The sequence below is a fragment of the Pezoporus wallicus genome, unplaced genomic scaffold (genome assembly GCF_028554395.1).
Source record: "Pezoporus wallicus isolate ANWC-B61680 ecotype Strahan unplaced genomic scaffold, APGP_CSIRO_Pwel_v1 contig_6714, whole genome shotgun sequence".
Lineage (NCBI taxonomy): Eukaryota > Metazoa > Chordata > Aves > Psittaciformes > Psittacidae > Pezoporus > Pezoporus wallicus.
Window position 1 is genome coordinate 2,654,729 of NW_026637486.1, and position 15,902 is coordinate 2,670,630.

The window sequence follows — 15,902 nt, forward strand, 5'->3', positions numbered from 1 at the left end:
ACAAACAGTTCACTTCAGGAAATGATGTTAAAACCATGACTTACACTATGTGCTCCTTGAATTGTGCGGACTAAGTTTAGCCCTTTCCAAACATAGATGTCTCCATTTAAAGCACCAGAGTATGTGATATCTTCTTTTGCACATGCCAAACAAAGGATAGTTTGGAGATCTCCTGTTTTACCAAATATTCCTCTCTTTGCTGTCAGTGCATTTCCGCACAACGTCCAAAACTGTGAAATAGAAATGGCAGATTAGGAAAAACTTCTTCAGAATATCTGTTTGCTCATATTAATGTGCAGATCTCACAGACGTACATCCTGGACGGACACTTACATGACTCCTGCAGTCCCATCATAATTCCCATTACTCCAAAACCTTCCCACCTACCATGGACGCCCCCAGGCGAGTGCAGTAAGTCCAAGAAGAGAGCAAAATGATCAAACTGAGCAAGTGAGGCACAGTTCTGACTCACTCTTGCTACACTTCCCTTCTCATTACCTCACTACCTTTTATCATGTTTTGCTGGGGGCATCTGTCAATGCACACTTTTTAAAGCCAGGAATGTGCCGCTTCTCTGGTCTGCAAAACTCAACATACAGCTACGGCTCTGAAGTGATAAAATACTTTATTTTAAAGAACTTATGTGCCTGAAGCAGACATTTCTGCCCTTTTCCGGTGCGCTGAGATAGGTCCTTCAAATATAGTCACATTTACGAAGAAACCATCTGTTGGATGGAGACTGCAAATGCTTGTACGTGAAACACCTCTCTCTGACAAGTGTACTACGTTCTCTAAGTGTGGAATGGTGACTTTCTTGACTTCTCCACAGACATAGATCCTGCAGAAAAGAATGTAAGACTGACCGTAAGAGACAAGAGAATACACAGTTTGCCTTAGAAGGGTGTCTTTAGTGGTAAGCTATAAATACCACATTATTTCTTTCTGAATCAGAGTGCCCCTTTTTGTTGTAAAAACACAATTTAGCAAGCAGAGACAGTGGTTTGTGCTCTCTGTTCCCCCCAAGGATGAGAGCTTCCAGGGAAGGCAGAGTAAAGAGAATGTCAATTAGATGTGTAAGAGAAGTGCTGAAATACCCAGGCCTGCAGGCACTGGGGTGTTCTGGACACACGCAGAGACAGAGGAAATCTATGTGGTGTAGCACAGTCCTGTCTGGACTTGCCAGCTCAGCTCTTTATAGCTGAGATCTATGCTCTGTGGTCCATTGCACTGAAGAGATACAGTCAGGGACTGGACAGGAATATTGAAGTGCCTGACACAGATGCATAATGCCTGTCTCATTCCCACTTTATATGCCTACATCTTTTCATGGCTTTAAGATGAATTTTTAGGTCTTTCTCTTTGTCCTTCTATAAAATTCCTATAAAGCAGAATTCCATAAAATCCTTGGATGACGCATTCTTATTTCAGATCTTTCTTTATTTCTAATTCACCTACATTTTCCTTTTGCCTCTTAATAAGCCAGTTTATGAGAAGTCAGTGGGAATACTTCCTCTATGGCTTGCTTTCTGTGAGCAAAACATATGCTCTCCTCACTTCTGGTTAGCTGCAGCAGAACAAGAGAGCAGATAGCCGTGTTAGGAAAGGGGTGGAGGGAGGATCTTGGGCTCAGCGTGTGATTCCTTAGCACCCTTAGCTCCCAGGCTTTACCACACCTAATACCTGCTCAGCCAAAGGAGCCAACAGAACTGAAATGCTAAAGGAATAAATGGCACTATTCCCAAGTCCTAGTGCCATTCTCACAGTGACACAATTACTTCAGAGCTGTTCTTTTCCTTTGTTGCAAGTTAATTATCATGTTCTCACAGTCTTACAATGAATGGCGAGTATACAGACTACTGTTTGAGCATCACTGGAGGGGAACATCGAATCATTTCCCATCCACAGTTATTTACTGGGGTTTTGCATGCCTCTATCTATATGTATTTACTTTGCCTGGTGTGATGCATTTCACGGCAATTATGGCCGTTTTAAACAGAATACAGGTGCCAAACAAAGGCAGGTTTTGGAAAACAGCTTGCAGAATACAACAGATGGTATCACTGCTGCCAAGCCCACCCACAGTTTGAAAGCAGTGGTGGTTTTAAGGGCACGAGCTTCTCACTAACCAGAGCTAGAGATATTAACTGGTTTCCTAAACTTCTAGTTAAGCTCTTCCCACCCCAGTCATGTGAAATAATTGCCATCTGTTAGGAAAGCTTTTGATGAGACAGGAGAAAAATAGAAACCTGCAGGGAATATTGGCAAACAGAAGGATTTCTTTCACAGGCACGAGGATGTTTTATCCTAAATTTACAGTATATACCTAGGTTCATATTTAAATTGCCAGGACAAGTGACTTAGAGTGAGCAAAAAGTGGACACTACTTGTCTGTTCATCTCTCAGGTCTTGCTTACCTTCCCTGTGGTATTCCTACAAGTACCAGCAGCATGACAGGCCAAACAGCAGTTCGTTTAATCCATACTTTAACTTCATTCTTCCTGTACCTGCTCGGTGACCCTTTGTGATGCTCAGTGAGAGAAATCGCTACAGGCTGAGACAATTCTGAGCCAACTGAAGTGGAATGGAGAGGGCAGAGAACCCCAAAATGACAAGTATGTAATGAGGAAAATGACCTCAAATGATCTTGTTAAGTGGATCTGCACCTCAGCCTCTGCTGAGTGCCTAAACTGGCTTCAAAGAAAGTGTTGCTAAAAGTTCACAGAGTAAAGACAGAAAAATATATATATGATAGTTTTTTATGTTTAAAACCCTGATCATATAATAGAACAAATTTCTTTTGTGGCATTTATTTTCCTTTTAATGATTAAACAGTAAAAAGTGTTTACCTTTATGTGTTTTACTCCACAGCTGACAATTCTATTTGGTTGATATTGATCCCAGGAGATATCAAATATCTGTTAAGAAACACAGTAAGCTGATAATTCAAATTATAGAGTAATTGCATCTAGGCTCAGTTTGCTTTTGCCAATATTTAGGCATCATTTCTGCTCCAACATATTACTAACAATAAAAGAACACCATTTAGGTAAAGATTAAAGCAAATATGTAGGCTTCCTCACAGAGTCCTGTCAGCACACCTCATTTCTGCCTTTGTATACCAATGTATTCCAGCTCCAAGATGTTATTGAATAAACACTATTCACTGTGTCAAGTAAAGTGGGAATTAATGGTGTGATTAGGGATGAAAAACTGGTGCATTTATCTTTATACATTAATTTAGGTAGAAGGTACAGTATCTAATTTAACCTGATTACTAAAGACCCCGGTGACAAAATGGGTGAATAATGTTCATCTGACTTGATCTACAGAGTTAAAATTGAATTCTTTATTTTGATTAGTCTCACATTTGTATTTATAAGAGCATGCACTAAAAAATGAAGTAAAAGGTCCTGTGTAGCTTACCAGAACAAACTCACAGTGTATTCTGTGGCTATGGGATTATGCCAACTGAGAATGACTCTATAAGGTATGGAAACAAAAAGGCTGTATTTTGGCCCACATTTCCAACAGCTTGTCGGTTTTAGACTTTGTACCTCTGGCATTCAGCTTTTCAATGTCCAAGCTGAAAACCCACGAGGTTCCACAACCATTAGTTACTTCAGGAAATGTAGGCCTGTACAGAAAGACAATGGGACTTTTTGCTGCTTGTAGCTCTTCAGCTATTAAGTATAAATCATGAGAGAATTCTCATCAGTTTACACAAACATATTGTTTTAAGCTTACTCATCAACCATTTTATACACCAGGAAGCACTGTCTTCCTATGGAATATTTATCTTCTTTTTCATCAGGATTCACGCTAGTTCAAGTATTATTTGTTTAGAAGTTTTAGAACACACAAGATATTTCACCCTCAGAAATGTCTTACGACTCCTGTACACTAAATCATTGGAATCTGTGGCCCAATTAGAGATGCATTCTTCCCCACTCCCTCTTCAGTGCAAAATACCTCTTTGCTGGTTGTGAAAGTCTACTAGGATACTAAGATTTTAGTGTTTCTTGCCTGTCCTGGGTCTTCTGCTAATTCAGAACCTGATCTTGGACCTACTGAGCTCAGTAGCAAAACTTCCACTGATGTGACTGGGTAATTAATCAGTTCTGAAACAGAAATTTGAATGAGGACTAAGATTCTGTCGTGTTATTAACTTTTTAAGTAAAAATGAACCACCAGATCTATTCAGATGACACACAAGATGCAGGTAGACTGTATGCATACACAGACTGCAAGGAAGGATTTAGTCTGCTGCTTTGCATTTATGGGTACTCCGTCATGTGTAATAAAACATCATAAAGCTCAATATTATAAGATTCAAGCACGTTATAATATCATAACAAGGTTAGAATTTGTCAGAATGTGTCATTAATTTATTTTAAGGTACACATCCTTGTGCTTTTATATGTTGAGGTGGTATTTTGCTTATGCTAAACCTGTTAAAACATTTCCTAATCCTGAATAATGTTCAAAACTCAAACCTCTTCAGGTCTCATACATATTGAAGTTAAGATCCTTTATCTGAGGTTAATAGACAGAAAAGGACTATTTATCTAAATTACGTTTCTCCTACAGGTAACTGTCTAAAGCAAAAAGAAACCAGAGCTAATTAAACTTTCCCTCAGGATAAACTGTCTTTTGGACATATTCAGAAAGAAGATGATCTTCGTCCATTGAACTAGCACTTCACATCTCATGTAGAGAGCTATAAATCATCCTAATCAGTGTATAGTTGCAAAGTGTTTCCTCCCTAAGCTTAGTAAACAGCCCAAGAATCCGTCGTCTGCCTCTTTTACTAACACAGTGCTTTATGCTACTTCTGGCATAATGAGAAGAAATAAATACCTTGGTCAGGATTTTAAAAGCCAGGCAGAATGACCCAAATTATCTTTGCATTAACCTGATACAAAGAAAAATGCTTTTTAAAACACAAGGCACAATTCAATTCATACAATTACCCTGTCTGAATGGCCTGTAGCTGTCGCCAGTAGTTTTCCTCTCTTCCAGTCCCAAATACACACTGTGTTTTTGGCATCCAGTCCCACTGAAGCTAAACGCTAAGGAAAAACAACAGTAATCCAGTTAGCAGAAAACCAGCTCAAAGATCTCTTTACTGTAGTTCCGATGATTATGCATACAAATTGATTTTCCCAACATGTGACTTGGGGTGAACTAAATGGGAACCTTCGAGATACTCATATTTAACATTTACTCACTGCAGAAAGTGCCAAAATGTCAAATCTAGTCCAAAAAGTCAGGTTTTAATCTTGGGTTACTGATGTCTCAAGTACAATTCTTACCAGGAAACACTTGATGTGCTTGTTTCAGGTGCACACCATGGTAGCATTTTGATTTCTTAATCTGATAATGAAAGTGAATGGGGAATAAAAGCACTTGCTATTTCCGACTACAGTTTTGTTCATTGTGCTCATTTTGTGGAGCTTTAGAATCACAATTAGATACACTTTTACTGATTGCCTTCTCCATAGCTTAGTATCGCAAAATACCAATTAAAGTAATTAAAATTATTACTTGCCAAATTAAAGTTATTAATTAAAATTATTATTAATTATTCAGCAATTAAAGTAACTAATTATTTTAATACTTTCATATCTCAGTAATACAAGAAAAAAAAAAAAGAGCAGAATAAAATGGAAGGGAAAATCTGGAGGGGAGGAGGTGGGCTGCATGCACTAGCAAAGCACCCAAAGATCAGTGGTTATCACAGAGGTTGTAGGTTCTCTTCCAGCGACTGTGCACACTATGTCCAGCATTACATGATTTCCCCTAGAGCTTCCTAAGAGGTGAGAGGGCTCACCTGGGCTTTGCAGCCCAGAGATGGTAGAACTGGGTTCATTATATGTACCAGTGCAAAGACTAAGCTAGTGCCAAATGTACTTCATCTGTACATACTGGATGTGATGCCAAGGTGTGTTGTATAGGGATATATAACGTATGTTCGACATATATTAGTAAAAAGAATGTGCCTGAGTGACTGGGAAGACAAGAGACTATTTTCATGGGAAACAATGTAGTAGCTCAGCAACGGGACTTCTTAAACAGAGTTGTATCTGTGGTGTCTGTGTTGCCTGTCCCTTGTTCTTCTCACTGTCCTGCCTAATAACTTCATCTCACAAGGAAGTATCAGTCCAACTGAAGCTCCACAGCATTTTGCTCAGTTATAGGAAATCCTGCAATTCAAGACCATGCAATAGATGAAACCTTTCTTTTTGCCTCAAAGATAAGCAGATGAACCTTCTGGTCCAGATGGATCTATGTTTCAGAGATAACACCAACCAGATCTTTTCCTTGAAGATTTGCTTCAAGAAGATGACTTGCAAACTTCATCCCTTCAACTGGATTTCCTTCAACTGAATGTCCACTGTTTTTGGCTCAAATTTTCAATAGGCAAATTGTTTAAAGTCTGGAGGCATATTTGATAATACAAAAGGACTGAGCCAGCAAAGAAAACAGGTACAATCACTAGAGACTGCCCTAAAATGCTGTATTAGAAGAAACGCTCACTGCAATAAGGCCAACAACTACTGCACAACTGAGAGAAAAGATCATCATTCATAAAGAAACACAAGGTTCCAGTTTTCACTCTGTAGCAAAATAATTCAGACACCAGGTACTCCATGCCTTTTCACACCATTTCTAAGTGTAAAAACAGAGAATACATCTTCCTTCTTAAGGGAGCCACTATCAAAAGCCCCTGGTCTAAATGCAGTGGATATTACAAGCACCCTTCACTGTCCCCTCAGTAGTTATAATTCTTTTATTTCAGAGCAATGAAAGAGATCTTCTCAGACTTTGGTTGTATGAGAGCTGACAGCAGGCATTATGTCGAAGGCAATATTTGAACTCTGCCTAGTGAGTAATGTATAAACCAACCAATATCCTACCAGCAAATGTACTAAGCAATATGGTATTAATGAAAACCAAAACCAACAAACCCCAAACAATAAAAAACCAAACCAACAAACCAAACAACAAGCCAAAACCCTATTTACAGACTTATTCCACAAGTTCCTCTGAGCCCAGTCTACTTTTATATTGTCTTTCACTGGAATAAAAATGTCTCAGGTCTTATTAAATCAGACTGCATGAGAATATGCTGCAGGAACCCACTAGGCACCAAGTAGTCAGAAGACTTTATTACAATATAGAATCACAGAATCAACCAGGTTGGAAAAGCCCTTTAAGCTCACCCAGTCCAACCATTCCCAGCAGTGCCAAGGCCACCACTAACCCATGGCACTGAGGCCTCGTCTCCATGGGGTGTGAACCCTTGTAGGGACGGTGACTGCAGCCCTGCCCTGGACAGCCTGTTCCAATGCCTGAGCACAGACTGTCTGAAGACTCTTCATATGTGAGTCTCTGCAATGGTAGGTAAAGGTAGGTTCAAAATTTGATGTTCTATCACTAGATGCGAATGAACCCCCAAGTTTTTCTCTCTCAGATGTGTCCTGAATATCTGCATTTAACCTTGGACAACACGCTTGGTTATTAGCCATATGGTAAAGAATGAAAAAGAAATCAAATATAGGAAAGAATAATCTTGCTCCTGCCAGTTACCAGCATAAAAATCTTACTTTCCAGAAAGGCCTATTATTGTAGAAAAGGAAGTTTGCTTTGCCCTGAGCAATCTACACCCACCCAGGGGCTTGGATGTAATGATCAAAACACAAGATATTTTTCACGGAGCCTTCACCAATTCCAACTTTTTCTCACCTCTTTTATACTCTTCACCATGGAAACCATGGCAGCGCTTCCAGCATCTTTCAGATTCATGGTGTGAACATCATCAGACCTGAACTGCAGCTGTCAGTCAGGAAATTACCATTAGTGGGGGAGATGGACAGTGAAAGTCCATGGGGAAATGAGGGAATATTTGAGATTCTCTTTCCACATATGTCTGCTGAGGAAGGTGGCAGAAAAGTGCTAAATGCTGGATTTCCTTTTTGGTTGAACACTGACACTTTTAGTCCTCCTTCTGGAGGAGAATTTGACAGAATTCTGTTCAGAGAATTCACAGAAGAAAATATCTGCCAAGTAGTTTATGCACATGGAAATGAAACAATTCTTTTTAAATCTACACAGACTTGGAAGATCTGGATAAAGAAGCCAACTGCTACCTAAGGCCAAACTTAGAAATGAATCTGAGTATTGTGGCAGTGCCCTCCTCGTTCCATTGAAAAAGTTGTATTTTTAGGAAGCATACCAAAGAGTTCATCGAAAATAACTCAGAAAATAAACTGAAGCTTACAATACTGGTGAAATACTACAATAAGGAAGACATCAGCTCTGTAGGTAATTCCACAAAGGGTGGACATTGGTCCTTTTAAGGAGAAACTGCAGTTAATGGTTAATTCAACAAAAAATATTTTTAATTCCAGGCAAACTGACAGCTCTTTGCTAAACATTTGAACTAAGTGCAGCTTCTCTCCTGCCAAATGTGATCTCCTGGTCATACACAAAAACACCAAAGTGAAATGCCTGGTTTTAAATAGCAACAAGTCTGCAGGATATGTAGCTCCCACCTGTACTATTAAAATACAGATAATGTACAAAATAGGAAATTTACTCAAAATGTATTTGCCTCCAAATTTAAATCTGCATTGAAGGTACATAAATGAATGTACACAGCGATAGGACAAGGAGTGATGAGTTCAAACTTAAACAGGGGAGATTTAGGTTAAATCTTAGGCAGAAGCTCTTCCCTGTGAGGGTGCTGAGGCGCTGGCACAGGGTGCCCAGAGAAGCTGTGGCTGCCCCATCCCTGGAAGTGTTCAAGGGCAGGTTGGACACAGGGGCTTGGAGCAAGCTGCTCTAGTGGAAGGGGTCCCTGCCCATGGCAGGGGTTGGAGCTGGAGGAGCTTTAATCAGGTCCTTTCCAACACAAACCATTCTATGATTCTATGAACTCAAGGAAGCTATAAGCTATTCCCTCGTTTAAGATGCATACTGATCTTCTCCTGTATTATAAAAGATAACAAATCCTGTCTACTCTCCATTACCCAGTCTGTGGTAAACCATTCCAGAGAAGCACTGCAGAAACAACTAAGCTATCTCAATGCAGTGTCAGCTGAAGTACAGCAGGGAGTAATACTTCAGAACTAATTCATCTGAATGCCTCAGACAGACACCCAGAGATCCCAGCACAAGAGGAGATGGTTAAATTGGCTAAAATACAGAGGCAGTGTCAGTGTTTGAGCCACACTAAATGCACGGACTGGAGCTGCGCAGCACCCAGCACAGTAGCAACCCTTGGAACCAGAGCTGGGCACACTGGAGGGGGACGAAGCCCACTGACTGCATGGGATCCAGCTCAGGTAGAGAAGCAGGGTTAGCCAGGCTTTTCCTCAGGCTGCTTACGTTTAGAAAGTGGAGAGCTGACAGAGTGAGCAGAGGAAATACATTTCTTACAGCATCTATACATCACATACTTGTTGAATTTATTCATGATTTGGGGCTAAAATAAAACCCTTTCTTGGGTTTTAACAGACATTCAGTATAAAAGAATGACAGGTATGCTTTGGAAGGCAAGATGCACACAATGTATGTGAAGTCTGGTTTGTCCTGTCACAAGATGCCAGCTCCCTTGGGTGTGCCGACTAAAGAAACTGGACCTGCTAGCAGCAATGAATTCCAAATACTCAGTCTTTCTACAATGCCCTTTAATTCTGGTGCAGCACAGCAGCTTCTTCTGCAAAGCCAGAAAGAGCAGCAAAAAGCCAAGATACATCATCCATATTTATGTTTTCCAGTCTTGGGCTTTCTCCAGATCTGTGCAAATTTGTATTTCCAGAATAAACAGCAACTTCTCCAGCACATCCAGAAGCAGAACTTTGCTGTTCTGCAGGGTCAACATAGGAATGAGTTCAGGTTTTCATTACAGCAAGGATTTGCAGAAGAGCCTTCACCTTTACCTCACACTGACTGGGCTCTTCAGGGCGTCTTTATTCGCACTTGGTGCTTAAAGATGTTTAAAAAATAAAAAAGTTTATTCATCAGTCTTATGAAGTTAAAAATGAGGAAAAAATTAAGAACAGGTATTTATAGAATCATAAAATCACAGAATAGTTAGGGTTGGAAAGGACCTTAAGATCATCCAGTTCCAACCCCCCAGCCATGGGCAGGGACACCTCACACTAAACCATCTCACCCAAGGCTTCGTCCAACCTGGCCTTCAACACTGCCAGGGATGGAGCATTCACAGCCTCCCTGGGCAACCCATTCCAGTGCCTCACCACCCTCACAGGAAAGAATTTCCTCCTTATCTCCAACCTGAACTTCCCCTGTTTCAGTTTGAACCCGTTAGCCCTTGTCCTATCACTCCAGTCCCTAATGAAGAATTCCCCCCCCAGCATCCCTATAGGCCCCCTTCAGACACTGGAAGCTGCTCTGAGGTCTCCACGCAGCTTCTCTTCTCCAAGGCTGAACAGCCCCAACTTTCTCAGCCTGTCTTCATACAGGAGGTGCTCCAGCCCCCTGATCATCCTCGTGGCCTCCTCTGGACTTGTCCCAACAGTTCCATGTCCTTTTTATGTTGAGGACACCAGAACTGCACACAATGCTCCAAGTGAGGTCTGAATGAACAATATCTTTTGCTGTCAAAAGAAAGACTAAGGATAATGTGGGCCCTCTCTGGAAGGAAATGGGAGAGCTGGCTACCCTGGGTTTGGAGAAAGCTGAAGTTCTCAATGACTTTTTTGCCGCAGTCTTCACTGGCAAATGCTCTGACCACGCTGCTCAAGTCAAAAAGGCCACACGTAAGGACTGTGAAAACGAAGACCTTAGGTCCACTGTAGGAGAGGATCAGGTTCGAGATCATCTGAGGAACCTGAATGTGCTCTAGTCCATAGGACCTGATGAAATCCATCTGTGGGTCCTGAGGAGACTGGCAGATGTACCTGCTAAGCCAATGTGCATCCTATCTGAAAAATCATGGCAATCAGGAGAGAAAAGGAATATAACCCCCATTTTCAAGAAGGGAAAAGTTGAAGACCTGGGAAACGAGAGCAGTGAGGGGCTTGGAGCAACCTGGTCCAGTGGAAGGTGTCCCTGACCATGGCAGGGGTTGGAACTGGATGATCTTAAGGTCCTTTCCAACCCAAAGCAGTCTGGGATTCTATGATTCTAAAAAATATTATAGCAATAGCAATTTTGTTCTGTTGATTTGAGGGTTTTCTCATCTGATGTTTTTCATTTCACAATTCCCAGGAGCACCTTTTCCTTTAATTAGAATTGGCACAAGAGATTTCAGAGGAAATGTCTTTACTTTAAGAAAAGTGGAGGAAAAAGGTTAAAAACTAGGCTTAAAATAGAAAGCTAGTTCCAGTTTTTAATGGGGAAATATCATCCATAGTGCTGTTAGCAATTCAAGTTACCCAATGCTTTTTAAATGTGTTAAAGGCAATTGCTTACGTTGATGTCCTTAATTTCAGACTAATCTTTAGATAATGTGCAACAAAAAGTACTTTTGCTTCATCTGAGAATACATTTTACTAATTGTATGGCCAGTTCTGATCTCAAAAAGAGTAATAAAAGCACTGTGTGGTCAGTGAAGAGTAGCTGGGAATTACAATAAAGCACTCTCAATAGACAGCTACCTATCTAGCACATGATTTTAAGAACACCACCTAAAGGCAGTTTGCCCTCTTGGGATGCAATTGAGACACATAAGTAAATACAAACCCCCATAAGGATCTGTGTGGATCCAATAAGGATCCAGGTATCAGCTCTAAGCATTCCTAGAAATAACTTCAGCAACCAGCTATGAAGTATGACCACAGTAAGGACAAAACCGTACAGATAGATATTTATAAAACTATGAATGGGAGCTATTTCTCAGGTGTATGTGGACTGTAGATCTATTTTCCTCCTACTTCACTGACAACTGAGGGATTTTAATGGTTTGCCTCCAGGGAGGAAAATAGAAAAATCAATGTGTTTAGCTGTGAATACCTCATCATTAACTTATATTTTAAATATTGCCTCATATTACAATATAATTTAATCACATTGTACAAAGCCAGACGCTCTGTGCCCTAACCCCATTATACAATTGCCTGTGCACCCCAGCCAAGGAGACTCTCCCAGCAGTGAGACTGCTGGAGTTCCTGTGCCAAAAATGCTGCACTATTGTGAGGCTTTTGCCAGGAACCGATCTCCTTGAGCAGCACGTGACAAGAATGTGGTGAAGCTCTGACATTTGAGCCACAGCAGGCCATTTCTTCTATGGGTATTTGTCCATCACCCAATGCTTCCATTTGACTTGTGTGTTAGGTGGTGATTTTAATCTCAAAAACACCTTCTTTGAAAGAGCTGTATTTGCAGACCTTGCATTCCCCATCCCTGGAATTGTTTGGATAGGGCTTGGAGCAACCTGGTCTAGTGGAAGGTGTCCCTGCCCATGGTAGGAGGGTGGAACTGGATGAGCTTTAAGGTCCCTTCCAACCCAAACCAGCCTGGGATTCTATGATTAACAATTTAACTGTAATAGAGGTTTCAGCATTACAGCCATACAGCTTCCGAAACATAAAATACTATGTGTATCTTCCAGAATCAGAAATCAAACTAAATTCACAACATAGAGAAAGAAGATATACAAACCTGGCCATCTGAATCAAAAGCTAAGCAGGCAACTCCATGTGTATGTGCATCCTTGAGGACAGACACAGTCTGTACACGGTAGGAGTCCCAGATGCAGATGTAGGGGTCCTTCCCCACCTGCCCTGTAGCTACTAAGGTTTTATCCGGGTGAACTGCAAGGCTGAAATAGAACACAGGTGAAGTTATAATACACTTTCTGGGTCAGTAAAATAGTATAAAATATAAAAAAAAATCAATTACAATATAACTTCATATGTTTGAATTCTCAAAAACTTCAGTTCCTTTTGGTTCATTGGAATGATGATCAAACCCATCTTCCAAACTCAGTTTATCCCATTGTTTACTTCAAATAATGTTTTACTGAGACCAACATGGCTAGTGCAGGGTACAACTTTCATGTAATAATATTTTAACTGGAAAACTGAAGGAAAACATAGCCAGAGAATTTCTGAATACTGGTTAAGAAGCTGAGTAAACACAGGCTTTTATGTTAGTCTTTCATAGCTTTATAAAGTCAGTGGATGAGTTTCTACAATTTATTCCTCTTTTATACATCAGCTTGAACATTCTGAAATAAGGCCCAGTGCCTAAATAATGGATATATTTCACTCTGAAAAGTACATGCAAGAAACACTCATCTTCACATGTTTAAAGACAGTAACCTCAGAAGAGACAGAGAAATATACTGTTTCTTCTATACTTGAACAATGACATATGTATTTTCAGATCTTTTAGTTACTGCTGCCTAAGGAGAGGTAAAATTGACTGTACCTTTATCAGTTTACCCCATTTTCTCTAACAGCCAGTTAGAAATGGTACTTTGCACAACAACTGTCACATCGAGCAGTATTTCTACTGCTTAAATCCCAGAAAGGTGCCAGAGTTGCAAACACTGTTTCTGGTTTTCAGCTATTAACTTCACAAGCATCCAGAAAGCTTGCTTTGACAATGAAAATGACATTTATTAAACATTCTCTGTGGCATTTGCACAGAGCTGTGTTACTGCAAGCTGCACTCTGATGGAGGCAATATTAGCAGAATCCAACTGTACGTCTGTTCACAATCCTTCAGAGATCTGCAAACCTTCTCACACCCCATTCAAGTGTGAACACTAACATTTACTTCCATTTTGTTGTGTCGGGAGCATTTCTCTTGGATGTCAAACATTTTCTGGAACGAAGCAGCAGCATCATTTCAAAATAAACCATAACATTCTGTTTTCCTCGTCCCAAATAACAGATTTTCATTGGAGCACAGAAGACAAAAGGCTGCCATTTAGCAAACTTCATCCCACATTAACAAGAGGAGTACAGGCTATGGCTGGTGGCACCGTACCAACAGCTCCTCTTTGCAATTACTCTCAGCTATTGTCAAGCTGCTCTTCAGCCCTTGCGGTGTTTTCTCACAAACCCCAGAGGATCTCATTTGAAAATGTAGCTTGGGGATGTTAATAATAAAACCCCATCCTAAGGAAATCTGAACACAAAGACACTTTGACACTGTTAGCCAGGAAAGAAATCTGAACAATATCTGAGCGAGCTACAGATGGCGCAAGGAAAAATATCCTATCAATAAACTGACATTCAACAGATGGCTTAGGGAAGCTGAGGATTTCTGCTATCCCAGGAGTAGACAGTACTAATTACTAAGAATATATCAAAAAACTTGAGGACATTTCACAAATGCATGTATTCAATTTTTCATGTTAAAGAACAATTCACGCAGAAAGAACACAATGCCCGGTAAAACTGCTTGATCTGCTCCTGCACTTGCTCATTCCTCTTCTCCTTCACAGGCTTGGATTCTACATTATACTGTGTGTCAAGTAGCTCACCTCAATTCTAAACCCAGAAGGGGAATAAAGGATGACTCCACCATACTTAAGCCGTGATACCTATAATTACGTTAGAATACTTTTCTTCATTAAGAACCAGATTGAACAGATTAATTGGGCTCTTCTATCTCACTGCTAGAGCAGAACTGCAGCTTAATTACACCTACCCCTGCTTTGTACAGTTAAGTTTTCACATACTAGAACTTATATACTTAACCTATTCTACATTTTACATTCCCATTCCTGCGTATAAAGTTAAGAACAAGAACATCTCCTACAACATAAACATGTCTGTACTGAACATATCTGTTATTTGTTTTATCCTTTCTGATGCATGAAGTCAACTAGTGGGGGAGCTAAAATTAGGAACTAATACCAATTTTTGGCACCTAAATAAGCAGTCTGGTCTTTCAGAACTACTGAGGACATTCATCTCCTGCTAACAGCCTTTACAATGCACTACGACCGCCTACATTCAGTCTGGCTCTTAGATAACCAAGTGCTTATTTTTGGCAGACAGAACAGTGGGTTACATGAGTCCAATTTCAAGAACAAATCTCAGATACCTGTATGTAAGATTTACATCTTTGTTATGTATTAAAATATTAAAATAGTATGTCCAGCTATACCTTGTATCTATTGTATGGATCACTTCCCGTCTTCATGTTGTAAGATATCTGCTGGAACAGGTTCCACAACCTTCCCTGCCTTTTAAGATGAGTATGAACTTCATTGCTTGTGTTTTGCATTTAGGTGCATTTATTCAACCTTTCTAAGGAAATATCCTGTATCTACACCATTTATAATGATATAACCTCACTATTTGCACCACTGGAAAATACCAAACTACTATGATATCAGTGCAACATGAAAATATGATTAGAATAGATTAGGGAATCAAACAACAGCAATTCGTGGCAGAGAAAAAAATTATTAGGGAATCACTTTCTATTCCTTTCAACAGGAAGAGCATCTAGAAACACAATTCTTATGCAACTCAAGTCACAGGCAACAGCTCTGCAGGTACCTGTGGGAGACACATCAGTGTACAACAGAGCTGTTCAGCTAAAGGGAATGGCTGGACCACTGTAGGCTTCACATCTGCAAGCAAGTCCTAATTTCTCCCCTCCCACAGTCCCACCACACAACTTTTTCACCAAAATTTTCCACAATGAGAACATCAGCCATTGGAATAATGTCCCCAGGATTTCCCAGTGTTGGAAATATATAAGATTTGGCTGGACAGGGTGCTGGGACACGGGATCACTGAGGTCCCTTCCAACCTGATACACTATAATTCTATGATCTTAAAACCAGGAGCATTTCTCTTAGACATAATTCACATAATTCCCATGCTTTTCCCATAGGCACACTATACACATTACAGTAGCAATGGCTTTACTATGAATGAGCAGTGAGAGCAGGGTTGCTCTACGAG

At 40.3% G+C, this 15,902-nt stretch overlaps 1 protein-coding gene across 7 annotated transcripts in view; it reads right to left on the reverse strand.

Moving 5' to 3' along the window:
* The window catches only part of EML6 (EMAP like 6), a 119,133-nt gene that overhangs the window by 69,468 nt on the left and 33,763 nt on the right, over positions 1-15,902 (reverse strand). For all 7 annotated transcript variants that reach the window (XR_008971740.1, XR_008971741.1, XR_008971742.1 and 4 more), the window contains exons 2-5: positions 12,631-12,790; positions 4,971-5,069; positions 2,847-2,915; positions 45-230 (exon numbers count right to left, since the gene is read on the reverse strand). Coding sequence is in view for 4 of the 7 variants with exons in the window: in XM_057405812.1 (XP_057261795.1) it covers positions 45-230; positions 2,847-2,915; positions 4,971-5,069; positions 12,631-12,790 (514 nt within the window). In the remaining 3 variants the exon portion in view is untranslated. The remainder of the gene's footprint in view (positions 1-44; positions 231-2,846; positions 2,916-4,970; positions 5,070-12,630; positions 12,791-15,902) is intronic.